A 17,785-nucleotide genomic window follows, 5' to 3' on the forward strand; every position below is an offset into this window, starting at 1 on the left:
TCTGGGGCAGGGGCTCGATCCCCACCATGGCAGCTGGTGGAACCTAAATTCAATAATCATATCTGGAATTAAAACCTAGTTTAACAATGACCATGAAACCATTGTCAATTGGTGTAAAAATCCATCTGGTTCACTCATGGAAATCTGCCATCCTCACCTGGTCTCGCCTACATGACGACAGATCCACAGCAATGTGGTTGAACAAAGAACAAAGTACAGTACAGCACAGGAAACAGGCCCTTCGGCCCTCCAAGCCTGTGCCGCTCCTTGGTCCAACTAGACCAATCGTTTGTATCCCTCCATTCCCAGGCTGCTCATGTGACTATCCAGGTAAGTCTTAAACGATGTCAGCGTGCCTGCCTCCACCACCCTACTTGGCAGCGCATTCCAGGCCCCCACCACCCTCTGTGTAAAAAACGTCCCTCTGATTTCTGAGTTATACTTCGCCCCTCTCAGCTTGAGCCCGTGACCCCTCGTGATCGTCACCTCCGACCTGGGAAAAAGCTTCCCACTGTTCACCCTATCTATACCCTTCATAATCTTGTATACCTCTATTAGATCTCCCCTCATTCTCCGTCTTTCCAAGGAGAACAACCCCAGTCTACCCAATCTCTCCTCATAGCTAAGACCCTCCATACCAGGCAACATCCTGGTAAACCTTCTCTGCACTCTCTCCAATGCCTCCACGTCCTTCTGGTAGTGCGGCGACCAGAACTGGACGCAGTACTCCAAATGCGGCCTAACCAGCGTTCTATACAGCTGCATCATCAGACTCCAGCTTTTATACTCTATACCCCGTCCTATAAAGGCAAGCATACCATATGCCTTCTTCACCACCTTCTCCACCTGTGTTGCCACCTTCAAGGATTTGTGGACTTGCACACCTAGGTCCCTCTGTGTTTCTATACTCCTGATGACTCTGCCATTTATTGTATAACTCCTCCCTACATTATTTCTTCCAAAATGCATCACTTCGCATTTATCCGGATTAAATTCCATCTGCCACCTCTCCCCCCAATTTTCCAGCCTATCTATATCCTGCTGTATTGCCCGACAATGCTCTTCGCTATCCGCAATTCCAGCCATCTTCGTGTCATCCGCAAACTTGCTGATTACACCAGTTACACCTTCTTCCAAATCATTTATATATATCACAAATAGCAGAGGTCCTAGTACAGAGCCCTGCGGAACACCACTGGTCACAGACCTCCAGCCGGAAAAAGACCCTTCGACCACTACCCTCTGTCTCCTATGGCCAAGCCAGTTCTCCACCCATCGAGCCACTTCTCCTTGTATCCCATGAGCCTTAACCTTCTTAACCAACCTGCCATGTGAGATTTTGTCAAATGCCTTACTGAAATCCATATAGACGACATCCACGGCCCTTCCTTCATCAACCGTTTTTGTCACTTCCTCAAAAAACTCCACCAAATTTGTAAGGCACGACCTCCCTCTTACAAAACCATGCTGTCTGTCACTAATGAGATTGTTCCGTTCTAAATGCACATACATCCTGTCTCTAAGAATCCTCTCCAACAACTTCCCTACCACGGACGTCAAGCTCACCGGCCTATAATTTCCAGGGTTATCCCTGCTACCCTTCTTAAACAACGGGACCACATTCGCTATCCTCCAATCCTCAGGGACCTCACCCGTGTCCAAAGAAGCGACAAAGATTTCCGTCAGAGGCCCAGCAATTTCACCTCTCGTCTCCCTGAGCAGTCGAGGATAGATGCCATCAGACCCTGGGGCTTTGTCAGTTTTAATGTTCCCTAAAAAACCTAACACTTCCTCTCTTGTAATGGAGATTTTCTCTAACGGGTCAACACCTCCCTCCGAGACACTCCCGGTTAACACGCCCCTCTCCTTCGTGAATACCGATGCAAAGTATTCATTTAGGATCTCCCCTATTCCCTTGGGTTCTAAGCATAATTCCCCTCTTTTGTCCCTGAGAGGTCCGATTTTCTCCCTGACAACTCTTTTGTTCCTAACGTATGAATAGAATGCCTTAGGATTCTCCTTAATCCTGCCTGCCAAGAACATCTCGTGACCTCTTTTTGCCCTTCGAACTCCCCGTTTGAGATCTTTCCTACTTTCCTTGACGAAGGAAGGGCCGTGGATGTTGTCTATATGGACTTTAGTAAAGCGTTTGACAAAGTCCCTCATGGTAGGCTAGTGAAAAAGGTTGGATCCCATGGGATAAAGGGGGAGGTGGCTAGATGGGTGGAGAACTGGCTTGGTCATAGAAGACAGAGGGTGGTAGTGGAAGGGTCTTTTTCCGGCTGGAGGCCTGTGACTAGTGGTGTACCGCAGGGCTCTGTATTGGGACCTCTGCTGTTTGTGATTTATATAAATGATCTGGAAGAAGGAGTAACTGGGGTGATCAGTAAGTTTGCGGATGACACAAAACTGGCAGGACTTGCAGATAGTGAGGAACATTGTCAGAGGCTACAGAAGGATATAGATAGGCTGGAAATTTGGGCAAGGAAATGGCAGATGGAGTTCAATCCTGATAAATGCGAAGTGATGCATTTTGGTGGGAATAATGTAGGGAGGAGCTACACGATAAATGGAAGAACCATAAAGGGTGTAGAGACGCAGAGGGACCTGGGTGTGCAAGTCCACAGATCTTTGAAGGTGACGTCACAGGTGGAGAAGGTGGTGAAGAAGGCATATGGCATGCTTGCCTTTATAGGACGGGGCATAGAGTATAAGAGTTGGGGTCTGATGTTGCAGATGTATAGAACGTTGGTTTGGCCGCATTTGGAATACTGCGTCCAGTTCTGGTCGCCACACTACCAGAAGGACGTGGAGGCTTTGGAGAGAGCACAGAGGAGGTTTACCAGGATGTTGTCTGGAATGGAGGGGCTTGGTTATGAGGAGAGATTGGGGAAACTGGGGTTGTTCTCCTTGGAAAGACGGAGGATGAGGGGAGACTTAATAGAGGTGTATAAAATTATGAAAGGCATAGATAGGGTGAACGGTGGGAAGCTTTTCCCCGGGTCGGTGGTGACGTTCACGAGGGGTCATAGGTTCAAGGTGAAGGGGGGGAGGTTTAACACAGATATCAGAAGGACATATTTCACACAGAGGGTCGTGGGGGCCTGGAATGTGTTGCCGGGCAAGGTGGTGGAGGCGGACACACTGGGAACGTTTAAGACTTATCTAGACAGCTATATGAACGGAGTGGGAATGGAGGGATACAAAAGAGTGGTCTAGTTTGGACCAGGGAGCGGCGCGGGCTAATTGTTCCTTGTTTCTTGTTTCAAGGCTTCATTCTATGATCATCTTGCTGGTGCCAGTACAGAGCGAGACTGCGGATAGTTGGGAACCTATCTCGGGGGCAGGGAATTCATATGGTGTTCGTGGAAGTGGAAATGACTAGGGTTGGGAAGCATTTTCCGATCAGGGCCATTGTGATCTCCTGGACTCGTTTCGATCGCCTCAGGGGGTCGGAGAGGAATTTCCCAGATTTTTTTTCCCCATATTGGCCCTGGGGTTTTTCACTCTGGGTTTTCGCCTCTCCCTGGAGATCACATGGTCTGGAATGGGGGGGTGGGGGTGAGTTAATAGGTTGTAATGAACAAAGCATCGTAGCTGTGAGGGACAGCTCGGTGGATAGGATATTGGTATGTAGATAGGCTGGAAAATTGGGCGGGGATCCTGGATTCAGGATTCAATCCTGGACCGGGGAGCGGCGCGGGCTTGGAGGGCCGAAGGGCCTGTTCCTGTGCTGTGTTGTTCTTTGTTCTTGTTCTTTGTACTCTCTCTGTATTCCTCCAGAGCTCCATCTGTTTTTAGTTGCCTGGACTTAACGTACGCCTCCCTTTTCATTTTCTTTTCATTGACTGTTAACTGCCCTCTGAAATGGATTAACAAGTCACTCATAAGAACCAGGAGCAGGAGTAGGCCATCTGGCCCCTCGAGCCTGCTCTGCCAATTAATAAGATCATGGCTGATTCAGCTCCACTTACCCGCCCGCTCACCATAACCCTTAATTCCTTTACTGTTCAAAAATCTATCTATCCTTGCCTTAAAAACATTCAACGAGGTAGCCTCAATTGCTTCACTGGGCAGGGAATTCCACAGGTTAACATAGAACATAGAACATAGAAAGCCACAGCACAAACAGGCCCTTCGGCCCACAAGTTGCGCCGATCACATCCCCACCTCTAGGCCTATCTATAGCCCTCAATCCCATTAAATCCCATGTACTCATCCAGAAGTCTCTTAAAAGACCCCAACGAGTTTGCCTCCACCACCACCGACGTCAGCCGATTCCACTCACCCACCACCCTCTGAGTGAAAAACTTACCCCTGACATCCCCCCTGTACCTACCCCCCAGCACCTTAAACCTGTGTCCTCTCGTAGCAACCATTTCAGCCCTTGGAAATAGCCTCTGAGAGTCCACCCTATCCAGACCCCTCAACATCTTGTAAACCTCTATCAGGTCACCTCTCATCCTTCGTCTCTCCAGGGAGAAGAGACCAAGCACCCTCAACCTATCCTCATAAGGCATGCCCCCCAATCCAGGCAACATCCTTGTAAATCTCCTCTGCACCCTTTCAATGGCTTCAACATCTTTCCTGTAATGAGGTGACCAGAACTGCGCGCAGTACTCCAAGTGGGGTCTAACCAGGGTCCTATAAAGCTGCAGCATTATCTCCCGACTCCTAAACTCAATCCCTCGATTAATGAAGGCTAGTACGCCATACGCCTTCTTGACCGCATCCTCCACCTGCGAGGCCGATTTAAGAGTCCTATGGACCCGGACCCCAAGGTCCTTCTGATCCTCTACACTGCTAAGAATGGTACCCTTCATTTTATACTGCTGCTCCATCCCATTGGATCTGCCAAAATGGATCACTACACACTTATCCGGGTTGAAGTCCATCTGCCACTTCTCCGCCCAGTCTTGCATTCTATCTATGTCTCGCTGCAACTTCTGACATCCCTCCAAACTATCCACAACACCACCTACCTTGGTGTCGTCAGCAAACTTACCAACCCATCCCTCCACTTCCTCATCCAGGTCATTTATGAAAATGACAAACAGCAAGGGTCCCAGAACAGATCCCTGGGGCACTCCACTGGTCACTGACCTCCATGCAGAGAAAGACCCCTCCACAGCCACTCTCTGCCTTCTGCAGGCAAGCCAGTTCTGGATCCACAAGGCAACAGCCCCTTGGATCCCATGCCCTCTCACTTTCTCAAGAAGTCTTGCATGGGGGACCTTATCGAACGCTTTGCTGAAGTCCATATAGACCACATCCACCGCTCTTCCTTCGTCAATGTGCTTGGTCACATTTTCAAAGAACTCAACCAGGCTCGTAAGGCACGACCTGCCCCTGACAAAGCCGTGCTGACTACTTTTGATCATACTAAACTTCTCTAGATGATCATAAATCCTGTCTCTCAGGATCCTCTCCATCAACTTACCAACCACTGAGGTTAGACTCACCGGTCGGTAATTTCCCGGGCTGTCCCTGTTCCCTTTCTTGAATATAGGGACCACATCCGCAATCCTCCAATCCTCCGGAACCTCTCCCGTCTCCATCGACGATGCAAAGATCATCGCCAAAGGCTCCGCAATCTCCTCCCTCGCCTCCCACAGTAACCTGGGGTACATCCCATCCGGTCCCGGTGACTTACCAACCTTGATGCCATTCAATAGTTCCAACACATCCTCTTTCTTTATGTCCACATGCTCGATCCTTTCTGTCCTCCACAATCCAGCAGTACAACCACCCAGATCCCTTTCCACCGTGAATACCGAGGTAAAGTATTCATTAAGCACCTCCGCCATTTCTAACGGTTCCGCACAAACTTTTCCCCCTTCACCTTTTAAGGGTCCTATGCCTTCACATCTCATCCTTTTACTCTTGACATATTTGTAGAAAGCCTTGGGATTCTCCTTAATCTTACCCGCCAAGGTCTTCTCATGACCCCTTCTCGCTCTCCTAATTTCCTTCTTAAGCTCCTTCCTACATCGCGTATACTCCTCTAAATCCTTAACACCTCCTAGCTCTCTGAACCTTCTGTACGCCTCTCTTTTCTTATTCACCAGGTTCATCACAACCTTCGTGCACCACGGTTCCCGTACCCTACCAACACCCCCCTGTCTCATCGGAACGTTGTCATGCAGAGCTCCAGACAAACATTCCTTGAAAATCCTCCACTTTCCTTCGGTACTTTTCCCCAAGAATGCCTCCTTCCAATTTACCCGTCTAATTTCCTCCCTGATGACACTGTATTTCCCTTTACCCCAGAGAAACACTTTCCTAGCCTGCCTGACCCTATCTCTTTCCAATGCTATCGTGAAGGAGATAGAATTATGATCGCTATCCCCAAGATGCTCACCCACCGAGAGATCCTCCACCTGTCCAGGTTCATTAGCCAGCACCAGATCAAGAACAGCCTCTCCTCTAGTAGGCTTATCCACATACTGTGTCAGGAAACTCTCCTGGACACACCTAACAAACTCCTCTCCATCCAAACCCCTAGCCCTAGGGATATTCCAATCTATGTTTGGGAAATTATAATCTCCCATCACGACAACTCTGTTATTCCTACATCTCTCCAGGATCTGTTTCCCCATCTGCTCCTCAACATCTCTGTTACTATTGGGCGGCCTATAGAAAACACCCAGCAAAGTTACCGACCCCTTCCTGTTCCTAACCTCCACCCACAGAGATTCCGTAGTCAGTCCCTTCACAACACTTTGGGTGAAGAAGTTCCTTCTCAACTCAGACCTAAATCTGCTGCCCCTTATTTTGAGGCCATGCCCCCTAGTTCTGGTTTCATCCACCAGATCCTGTCAAATGCCTTCTGGAAATCCAGATAAACCACATCCACCAGTTCCCTTTTGTCCACCGCGCTCGTAATGTCCTCAAAAAATTCCACTAAATTAGTTAAACATGACCTGCCTTACATGAACCCATGCTGTGTCTTCCTAATTGGACAATTTCTATCCAGATGTCACGCTATTTCTTCCTTGATGATAGATTCAAGTATTTTCCCTACTACAGAAGTTAAGCTAACCGGCCTATAGTTACCTACCTTTTGTCCACCTTTTTTAAACAGTGGCGTAACATTTGCTGTTTTCCAATCTGCGGGAACCACCCCAGAGTCCAGCGAATTTTGGTAAATTACCACGAGGCATTTGCTATTTCCCCCGCCATCTCTTTTAGTACCCTGGGATGCATTCCATCAGGACCAGGAGACCTTTAGCCCTGTTAGCTTGCCCAACACTACCTCTTTCGTGATAATGATAGTTTCTAGGTCCTCACCTGCCATAGCCTTCCTGTCATCAATTTTTGGCATGTTATTTGTGTCTTCCACTGTGAAGACCGACACAAAATACCTGTTCAATGCCTCAGCCATTTCCTCATTTCCCATTATTAAATCCCCCTTCTCATCCTCTAAAGGACAATGTTTACCTTAGCCACTCTTTTTCGTTTTGTATATTTGTAGAAACGTTTACTGTTTTTATCACTTCTGGAGCAACTAGGAATGGACAACAAAAGCTGGCTTTGTTGGTGGCGCCTACATCCCATGAAAGAATTTTTAAAAACTTGGTAATACTGCGATAACGCCTCTGTTATTGTTCAAAAATAGTGCTATAAGATCTTTACTTCCACTCGAGTGAGCAGACAGGTGGCACGGTAGCACAGTGGTTAGCACTGCTGCCTCACAGCTCCAGGGACCAGGGTTCAACTCCTGGCTTGGGTCACTGTGTGGAGTTTGCACATTCTCCCCGTGTTTGCATGGGTTTCCTCTGGGCGCTCCGGTTTCCTCCCACAGTCCAAAAGATGTGCTGGTTAGGTGCATTGGCCATGCCAAATTCTCTCTCAGTGTACCTGAACAGGTGCCGGAGTGTGGCGACTAGGGGATTTTCACAGCAACTTCATTGCAGTGTTAATGTAAGCCTACTTGTGACGCTAAGAAAAATAAACTAACTTTAAACAATCCCTACAGTGCTGAACCCATCGAGTCTGCACCGACCACAATCCCACCCAGCCCCTATCCCCATAGCCCCACATATTTACCCTGCTAGCCCCCCGACACTAAGTGGCAATTTAGCATGGCCAATTAACCTAACCTACATATTTTTGTGTTGTGGGAGGAAACCAGAGCACCCTGAGGAAACCCACGCAGACACAAGGAGAATATGCAAACTCCACACAGACAGTGATTCGAGTCGGAAATCGAACCCAGGTCCCTGGCGCTGTGAGGCAGCAGTGCTAACCACTGTGCTATCGTGCCGCCTTCACTTAATGTCTCATCTGAGCACCCCCCGTAGTCTGCTGGCCAGTGAATTAGACTGGCTTCCGAACAGGGAATCTACCAGTAACAGCGCGAGCACCCAATGGAGCTCATTAGGTGCAGAGTGTGGAGGATCCCAGACATTCGAGATTCCCGCTCTCCGCTGCCAGCCCTACCTCAGCAGCCTAAGACAATTAATATTCCCTCCGTTCATTCTTGTCTCTCTCTATAGATGTTGTGCCAGGCCTGCTGAGTATTTTACAGCATTTTCTGTTTATTTTTCAGATTTCCCTTCCTGGATTTTGGTTTAGGATATTTTTATAATCCTGGGCATTTCTTCCCGGCACAGCTGCTCCAACCTGCTGAAATATTGGTAGTAACCAAACTCTCTCTTTCCAGCTTCTGTGGTGGTTCCGTCCACGTCTGATCCTCAGTGGCCACACCCACAGTGCCTGCACGGTGCTACACGATGGACACCTCGTTGAGATCAGCGTCCCATCCTTTAACTGGAGAAATCGGAACAATCCCAGCTTCCTTCTGGTAAGATGCAAATGGAATCTTTTTTCTTAGTTTAAACTATTTAAAGATATGGAATGAATCACTGGGCAGGGAGCGGCTGGAGATAGAAACCGAGTTAACCTTTTAGCTCGAATGCATTTCATCCGAATTGGAAGAAGGTGTGGCACGGTGGCACAGTGGTTAGCACTGCTGCCTCACAGCGCCAGGGACCCGGGTTCGATTCTGGCCTCTGTCTGTGTGGAATTTGCACATTCTCCCCATTTCTGCGTGGGTTTCCTCCAGGTGCTCCTGTTTCCTCTCATAGTCCAAAGATGTGCGAGTTAGGTTGATTGGCCATGCTAAATTGCCCCTTAGTGTCAGGGGGACTAGCAGGGTAAATACAGGGATAGGGCCTGGGTGGGATTGTTGAAATTGCAAGCTCGATGGACCAAATGGCTTCCTTCTGCACTGTAGGGATTCTGTGATTCTTTAGGATGATATGGTAGCGCAGTGGTTACCGCGGCTGCCTCACAGCGCCAGGGACCCGGGTTCAATTCCAGCCTTGGGTTATTGTCTATGCAGAGTTTGTATGTTCTCCCTGTGTCTGCGTGGGTTTCCTCCCACAGTCTAAAGATGTGTGGGTTAGGTTGATTGGCCATGCTAAATTGACCCTTTGTTTCAAAGGAATTAGCAGGCTAAATATGTGGGATTATGGGACGAGGGCCTGGGTGGGATTGTGGACGGTGCAAACTTGATGGGCCTAATGGCCTCCTTCTGCACTGAAGGGATTTTATGATTCTATGAAGTTATGGATTTAAAGTGCTTTTAATTAAGTGCCGTGTCTCGGGAAGGAGGGAGGGGCAGGAGGAACAAGAGGGAAGGCGTGTGAGAGGATAAAATGCAGCAATTGATTCAATGACAAAGGACCAATGGTGGAAGACAGGAGGTGATGGGAAAAATAAAGAATCAAAAGATGGATGCAGAGAAGATGTATCCAGGTTTCTAACACTCACGATCCAGGAATATTGTGTTTATGATCTATAATTGGTGAACTTAGTGCGAAGGTCGGCACGCTTGCACAGTGGTTAGCACTGCTGCCTCACAGTACCAGGGACCCAGGTTCAATTCCTGGCTTGGGTGACTGTCTGTGTGGAGTTTGCATGTTCTCCCCGTGTCTGCGTGGGTTTCCTCCCACCGTCTGAAAGACGTGCTGGTTAGGTGCATTGGCCGTGCTAAATTCTCCCTCTGAACCTGAACAGGCGCCGGAGTGTGGCGACTAGGAGATTTTCACAGTAACTTCACTGCAGAGTTAATGTAAGTCTACTTGTGACACTAATAAATAAACGTTACTTTACTTCAGGTCAGAAGGCTATAACGTGTCTATTGGAAAGATTGCTGCTACCTTGTTTAAATGTCAGTGGATTGATTTTTAATTCTACCCAGAAACTGGTGACTTCTCAGTTTTCCCCCACCCCGCCGGGTTTGATGTTGACTTTTAACACTGGGATCTGATGGTGTCATCGGCAATCTCTATTTGAATTTCTGACCTCAGCTGGGAAGCTGCTGTGGTTTCACTGCCAGGAGGAGGGTCGGAAGGGGAAGAGAGCATTCATGGTCAGTTTTTGACTTGCCCTGCGGGGCCCGGCAAGCAGGAACACTCCCCCCGACTGGGCTGCACACACAGAAAAGATTCAACTCCCTCCCTGCTTTCGTCCCCGGCTTGTTCCACAAGTCAGTGAGATCATAACTGACCTGTGACCTAATCCCTGTCTTTCTCTTGTTTGGGCCTCTCGGTTGCAGTTCAGTAAAGGAGCCACGAGTTCTGCTTCTTCATAAACCACCTTTATTTCTTTGCTCCAATTCTCCATCAACACCCAGTGCCACCCGTAGCCCCGTCATATATCAGTGACTTCTACTGAATAATTGACATCAAATTCGGACTTAATTGGAAGGTCTGTTAACCCATTCCTCACATCCTCGCACTCCTCCGCTTAATAAAAATCCATCTATACCTCAGCTTTAAGGGAAACAATAGATCCAACCTTGATTCCCATTTGAGGCAGAGAGTTCCGGACTCCTTTCTGTGTGGAAGCGTTTCCTCATTTCACTCCAGATAAGATCTGACTCTAATTTTTAGACTGTGCTGCTTAGTTCTGGGTTCCCCAACGAAGCTGCTTGGGCAGAAGGGGGCGACTGGGGCTGTACCTTTCACTATGAGGGTTAGAGGAAAACAAAACCCAGATTGGAACCATTGGATGATGAGTTAAGATTAGACTCTGGCACATCTGGATTTGAGATGCCCATGCGCTGAGCTGGTCCCCCCCTCACTGGGAGCCGCTGATGTGAAAGTGTTTGCAAACATAAGGTTGTGAAGAGAGTAAAAACACTCAGGGGTATCCAACCTTCATGGCAAGCTAAGACCAATGCAGGCATCGGGAGGGGTGGGTGGTGGGGGGCGGTGGGGGGGGGGGGGAGGGGGGGGGGTGGGATCTTAGCAAAAACATTCTGAGTCCAGAATGGGCATGAAAATGGGAGAGTTTCAGATCCGTTTCCTTGGCGAAGCCACCAGGCGAATCTTATGCACTCGGTGCAAAAAAAATCCCTGGATCTGATTTCTGCCTGTAGGGGGAGTGGGTGGGGCCTAGCTGGCCCGAAAGCCTGTCACTGCCTCTGCTGCTATCAGGAGGCCTCTGTGGCCTAAACCTGCCCCTGCCCCTTCCCCCTCCCTGCTGCCTCGATGCTCCGCAGCCGATCGCGAGCCCCCGCATAGTGACTCAGAATGATCACCACCCTCCCTCCTACCCCCCCACCACACACCAATCGCTGTGCAGAATGTGCAGTAGTCCCCCACCCCTGATCTGGCCCTGCCCAACCTGGTGGGCAGGGCCAGGGTGCCAGGTTGGCAGTGCCAGGTTGGCACTGCTCACGTAGCATACCCTCACTTGCTCCAGCCTCCTTGGGGGGGGGGGGCATTAGTGGCCTCCAGTTTTACCAGTGAGGCCATCATATCTGGTCCCCGTTGATGGGGGGACCATAGTGATCCTCGCTGGAGAGAGGCCACACAGGCAACTTGAGCCCGGATGGTGGGGGAGTCCAGAACCAGGGTTGTAGCTTGAGGATAACGGGTAAACCTTTTAGAACTGAGGTGGGGAGAAATTTCTTCACCCAGAGGGTGGTGAATGCGTGGAATTCACTACCACAGAAAATAGTTGAGGCCAAAACATTGTGCAATTCCGAGAAGAAATTAGATATAGCTAAAGGGATCAAGGGATATGGGAGGAATGGGGGCATGGGGGTACTGAATTAGATGATCAGCCATGATCAAAATGAAGGGCCGAATGGCCACCTCCTGCTATGTTTCTATCGATATTGGCAGGTAAGCCTTCTTTGCTTATTGTCATATTTTGATTAAATACAGTGAATTCAGACACTGCTAACTTTGAGTCGATCTCCTTTTCATTTCCAGGGCAGTATAACAACAACTGACTTTACCCTGGCCAAGTGTTTTTTGCCTCGTGAAAGTACCGTAGTTGCCATTTACCTGACTGCAGCTGGCGTGGCGATTAATCTCATCCTATTCCAGCTCCATTTCTGGCAGTGGATAATGCATTACCTGATTAACAAGCACAAAGCCATTTGAGAAATGTGAATTGCCCTGACAACCAGCCCTTTTATTTTTCTGTGTAGGTGTTACAGATCTCTAGATTCGATGAGCATGTACGGAATTTCTTAGTATTTTGAGAAACGCAAACTATTTTCTGAACATTTTTGAATACAATGGCGTTAAAGCAATTTCTTCAGATTGTAGCAAGTTGTGATAGACTTCTTAACGAAGAGAAATGAACCTTTCCTGGTTAAATCAACTGCCAAGCAACAAGGTAAGCAGGAGCAATGTTCAGTGTTAGCGGAGGGTTGTGCCATTGAGCTCAATAATGTGATCGATTGTAAGGCATAAAACATCTCCAGGCCGCTACATGAGCCACACTTCAAGTGTTTACAAAAATAAATTATTTAATATATTGGAATCTCAGCGTTAAAATGAAGTATATTCAAATGAAGCCAGTTTGGTTTGAAAAATGTTTAATTAATAACCCAACAGGTGGGATTTTCCGGCTGTGCTCATCCCAAAACCGGAAAATCCCACCTGAGGTCGACGGACCTTTGCATAGTCCACCGCCCTCTCACCCCCCCGCCCCTACCCCCTCCGCCTGCTACAATTCCCGTGGCAGGCAGATCGGGAAAATTCCGGTCAATTAGTTATTTTCTCACCTTGAAGTGTGGTTAACTAATGGTTAACTAATGGTTAACTAATGGTTATTTCATTAGACTGTGTGGAGAGTGAATGATTTCTAGATGAATATTCTCTCAATACATTTACAGAGTGCTCATTAATACTGGGGTTTCACTTTTTTGCCAATGTGCAAACCAATTGCACACAATTGAAATCGGGAATCGCGAGCTTTTGGAGCGCTGCACCTTCATCAAGTGAGTGACTCACCATTCACCTGATGAAGGAGCAGCGCTCCGAAAGCTCGTGGTTCCAAATAAACCTGTTGGACTTTAACCTGGTGTTGCGAGACTTTCTTACTGTTGCCCACTCCAGTCCAATGCCGGCATCTCCACATCATAATTGAAATCAGATTAGATTAAATTCAATGTGGTTAAATGAGCTGTCAGGTCCGTATTGTTGACAGAAGGTTGCAAGTTTGCAAGTAGAACACACATGCCCATTATCCCACTGCAGACCTCTCCGATCTTGGGACTTTAGCTGGTCATTGCAACAGCTGCCGATATTTCACACACTCCCACACACTCAATGTTACATTATCACATAAACAGGGCTATTGACCACATTACTCTATACCACTGTTCATGCTCCACATAAGCCTCCTTCCCCTATACTTCATCTAACCCTCTCAACATATCCTCCTGTTTCTTTCTCCCCCATGTGTTTGTCTAGTTTTCCTCTAAATTATTTGGTATTTGCCTCGACTAGCCCCTGTGTAACGAGTTCCACATTCTAACTATTCCCTGGGTAAAGACTTTTCTTCTGGGTTTCCTGTTAGATTTATCAGCCTTACATTTACAGTCCCCAGTCCTGGTCTCCCCCAAAAGTGGAAACATCCCTATCTTTGCCCATCAAACCTTTTCAGATTCCAATAATCTACAGGTGTTTGGCACACAAGTCGGGGAGGCAATGGCCTAGTGGTATTATCGCGAGACTATTAATCCATCACCTCTGCTAATGTTCTGGGGGACCCAGGTTCGAATCCTGCCACGGTAAATGTTGGAAATTGAATTCAAAAAAAATATCGGGAGTTAATAATCTATTGATGACCATGAAACCCATTATTGGAAAAACCCATCTGGTTCACTAATGTCCTTTAGGGAAGGAAATCTGCCATCCTTACCTGGTCTGGCCTACATGTCTTTCCAGAGCCACAGCAATGTGGTTGACTCTCAACTGCCCTTGGGCATCGAGGGAAGGGCAATAAATGCTGGCCAGCCAGCGACGCCCATGTCCCACGAATGAATAAAAAAAATAAGTTGATGCCTGCAGCTGCTTCTGAACCTGATGGTGCACATCTATAGGAATCAGGGTGAGATCATTGAGAATGCACCAACCTGTACTCTTGTTTATTATGCGAGTTGACTACAGAGACCCTGAAGGCAGTGACGCAAAGGGTAATACAGTCTTTTTATCATCGTTCTTACATTTAAAAAAATAACCATGAGGTGGAGATGCCGGCGTTGGACTGGGGTGGGCACAGTAAGAAGTCTCACAACACCAAGTTAAAGTCCAACAGATTTATTTGGAATCACGAGCTTTCGGAGCACTGCTTCTTCCTCAGGTGAGAGACTCCTGAAGTGATGAAGGAACAGTGCTCCGAAAGCTCGTGATTCCAAAGAAACCTGTTGGACTTTAACCTGGTGTTGGGAGACTTCCAACAAAAATAGAGCAGTCCCAGGAGTACAGAGCAGAGCTGGGCAGGGGGCTATTCGCTGTCCACTAGACAGTAAACTGTGACCATGCCTGCGCTGTTAAAGAAAGCTCACAGCACAGTCTGGATCGATTCACCAGTCCAGCAATAGGGAATGCTGCTCGTTGTCTATCCGCAGGCATCCCAGTCCCACGGCTCCCAGTAACTGGCTCACGGGTCTGCCCGGGATCCACCGGCTCACCCTCTTGTCAATAAAACATTTAAAAGTTGAAGATGTATATGTTTGTCGAGGCCAAATGTAAACTGGACAGCTTTCTTAACATTACATGTCAAATATTTTGATGTAAGTGGTACATTTTTAACATTCCATTGAACAGATGAGTTGGTTTAGAGTTTGTGCTTACACTTCTATGTTTTATGTTTGTTTTTTAAAAGATGCACATGTCATTTATGAGAATTTTAAAGATTAATTCAAGTTATGTGGACTTTGCTGGCTAGGCCAGCATTTATTGCCTTTGAGACAGAGGTAACGAGCTGCTTTCTTGAATGGCTACATTCCATGTGGTGTAGGTACATCCACAGTGCAGTCAGGGAGGAAGTTCCAAGATTGTGACCCAGCGACAGAATGATTCTAGGCTCGAGAAACTTCAAATATGAAAATAGATTGGAGATCCTGGGACTGTTTTCCTTGGAGAAAAGGAATCTGGGAGGAGATTTGATCAGAGAATCCCTGCAGTGTAGAAGGAGGCCATTCGGCCCATTGAGCCTGTTGCACCCAGGCCCTAACCCTGTAACCCCATGTATTTACCCTACAAACCCCCCTGACACTAGGGGGCAATTTAACATGGCCAATCAACCTAACCTGCACATCTTTGGAGTGTGGGAAGAAACTGGAGCACCCGGAGGAAACCCACCCAGATACGGGGAGAAGATGCAGACTCCACACAGATAGTGGCCCAAGCCGGGAATCGAACCTGGGTCCCTGGCGCTGTGAGGCCGCAGTGCCAACCACTGTGCCAGTGTTGAGAGGTGTTCGAAGTTTATGAGGGTTCTGGACAGAGTAAATAGGGAGAAACTGTTCCCACTCGAGGATTGAGAATGAGAGGGCACAGATTTGAAGTAATGGACGAGAAAGCAAAAATGACATGAGGAGAGAGGTTTTCACTCAGTGAGTTAACCTGAAAAGGAAGAATTTGCAGAGTTATGGGGAGAAGGTGGTGAGTGACACTCGGTAAATTTCTCATTCAGAGAGCTGGTGCAGACTCAATGGGCCAGTGACCTCCTGCGTTGTAACAATTCTGTGATTCTGAAATTCTTAGTCATGTTATATTTGAACAGTTTCATTTTTGGATTAACCCACGCGGTCAGGAGTGTAAACCCGACTAGTGTCACGTTGTAAAGGAAAGACCAATTGCTTTGAGCCAAGAGGCCACATCCTTTCCAAAGTCAATTGTTCAAGCAAATTCCACTCCAATTGTACTTTGCCTTTCAGTCAGGTTCATACTTTTAAAAACGTAAGGGGGCCTATCATGCGGGTGGGTGGCCATTTAAATAACCGGGTGCCATGATCTTCTAGTCGATACCAGACCTGTTCTAAGCCAGTCTGACCAGCAGCCCTGTAAACTGGGCGGCCGTTCCAGATTCCTGTGTGTCCTCTCCTTCCTCAGGCAAGTGGTCATTCTCTGCCCTGTGGAATACCACGCAGGGAAAGCCCCGACTCGGCCCTTTTCCAACTCGGTTCAGGAGCAGGAGCCGAGAGAATTTCCTACCTCCCACCTCAGAGAGAAAGTGGAGCTGGTCGTAGTAGCCTCGATCTGAGCGACACCAGCATTGAGCACGAGTCAGGATGTGCTGAACTCCAGGACTCAGTGCTGACCCACAAGGAGTATTTTCCGACTGAAACACCAGAATGATTTTGTTTTAAAATCAGCTGCTATGAAACTTTCAGAGAAGCACAAAGATTCAATGCACAATATATTCATTCAGTAGGAATTCACCAGCAACAACTCTGTCTAGACAAGTCTGTAGTTAAATATAGTCAGACCGGTGATGTTACTTGGCCATTTAAACTTTTTCATTGTAGCAGGAGGTATATTTTTCAATATTCGGATGAGTGCCATATTGTTCTGGTTTGTGCCATATTTAGACTGTTCCAATGTAAAGTGCCAAAATCTGCAATAAAATATTAACTGAAAATAAATAATTACCTGGAAAAAGAACTTGTATTTTTTTTCTTGAAAATTCACACAAAATAGGTGACAAATGTCAATGCATTTCCTTATCAGATGCTGCCAGATTACAAAATAAGAGCAGGAGTAGGCCATTCGGCCCCTCAATTGCCGTGGCTTTGAAGCTACTCTTCCCTGACTAGACTTTGCATTGTTTTTATGATGTGGTAGGCTCACACTCTTGTGGTGCAGTGGGTATCCTCGCCCCTGAACCAGGGACTCTGAATTCAGTACCACCACAGGACGTGTTGGCCAAAGAAAACGCACTTATAATGCAGTCAAGCTGGTCGAATATCATTCCAAAATAAAACAAATGGCAGGTGTTGAGAGTGGGAGAAATTCCTGATCAGCAATTTGATGGAAACATAGAAAATAGGAGCAGGAGGAGGCCATTCGGCCCTTCGAGCCTGCTTCACCTTTCATTTTGAGCATGGCTGATCATCAAATTCAATATTCTGATCCCCCCCATGTCCTTTCACCCCCTTCACCTCAAGTGCCACATCTAACTGCTTCTTGAAAACGTACAGGGGGCAGTGCAGCGGGCTGGGAGACACCAGCGGAAGCCATTTTGTGGGCCTCCCGCTGGGTGTCACGGCCTCTGCGCATCTTCCAGCTGAAGATTTCCAGCATGGAAACCGTTATTTCCATATCATTAGCTGGCCCGGGACTGAAATCTCCGGGCCAGATAGCATCTCCCCCCATGCCAGGAGTGATTCACTCCAGCAGGGTTTACAGCAGCTCCCCACTAGCGGGGAACAGACTGCCCGACCCCGCTGGAGTGAGGAGAGGCCATTGAGGCCCCCCGGGGATGTGAGAGGTAAGGTGGGGGTATCTCTTGGGCAATGCCAGGC

The 17,785-nt window shown here is 47.8% G+C and overlaps 1 protein-coding gene across 2 annotated transcripts in view; it reads left to right on the forward strand.

Moving 5' to 3' along the window:
• The window catches only part of mppe1 (metallophosphoesterase 1), a 77,741-nt gene that overhangs the window by 57,168 nt on the left and 2,788 nt on the right, over positions 1 to 17,785 (forward strand). Inside the window, exons 8-9 of one of the 2 annotated variants that reach the window (XM_078217017.1) lie at positions 8,666 to 8,806; positions 12,231 to 12,477. In XM_078217017.1, the coding sequence (XP_078073143.1) occupies positions 8,666 to 8,806; positions 12,231 to 12,404 (315 nt within the window). In that variant the 3' untranslated portion in view covers positions 12,405 to 12,477. Of the gene's footprint in view, positions 1 to 8,665; positions 8,807 to 12,230; positions 12,478 to 17,785 lie in introns of those variants that run through there. The other variant, XM_078217018.1, reaches the window with a different exon arrangement.

This window comes from Mustelus asterias, chromosome 7, assembly GCF_964213995.1.
Source record: "Mustelus asterias chromosome 7, sMusAst1.hap1.1, whole genome shotgun sequence".
Taxonomy (NCBI): Eukaryota; Metazoa; Chordata; class Chondrichthyes; order Carcharhiniformes; family Triakidae; genus Mustelus; species Mustelus asterias.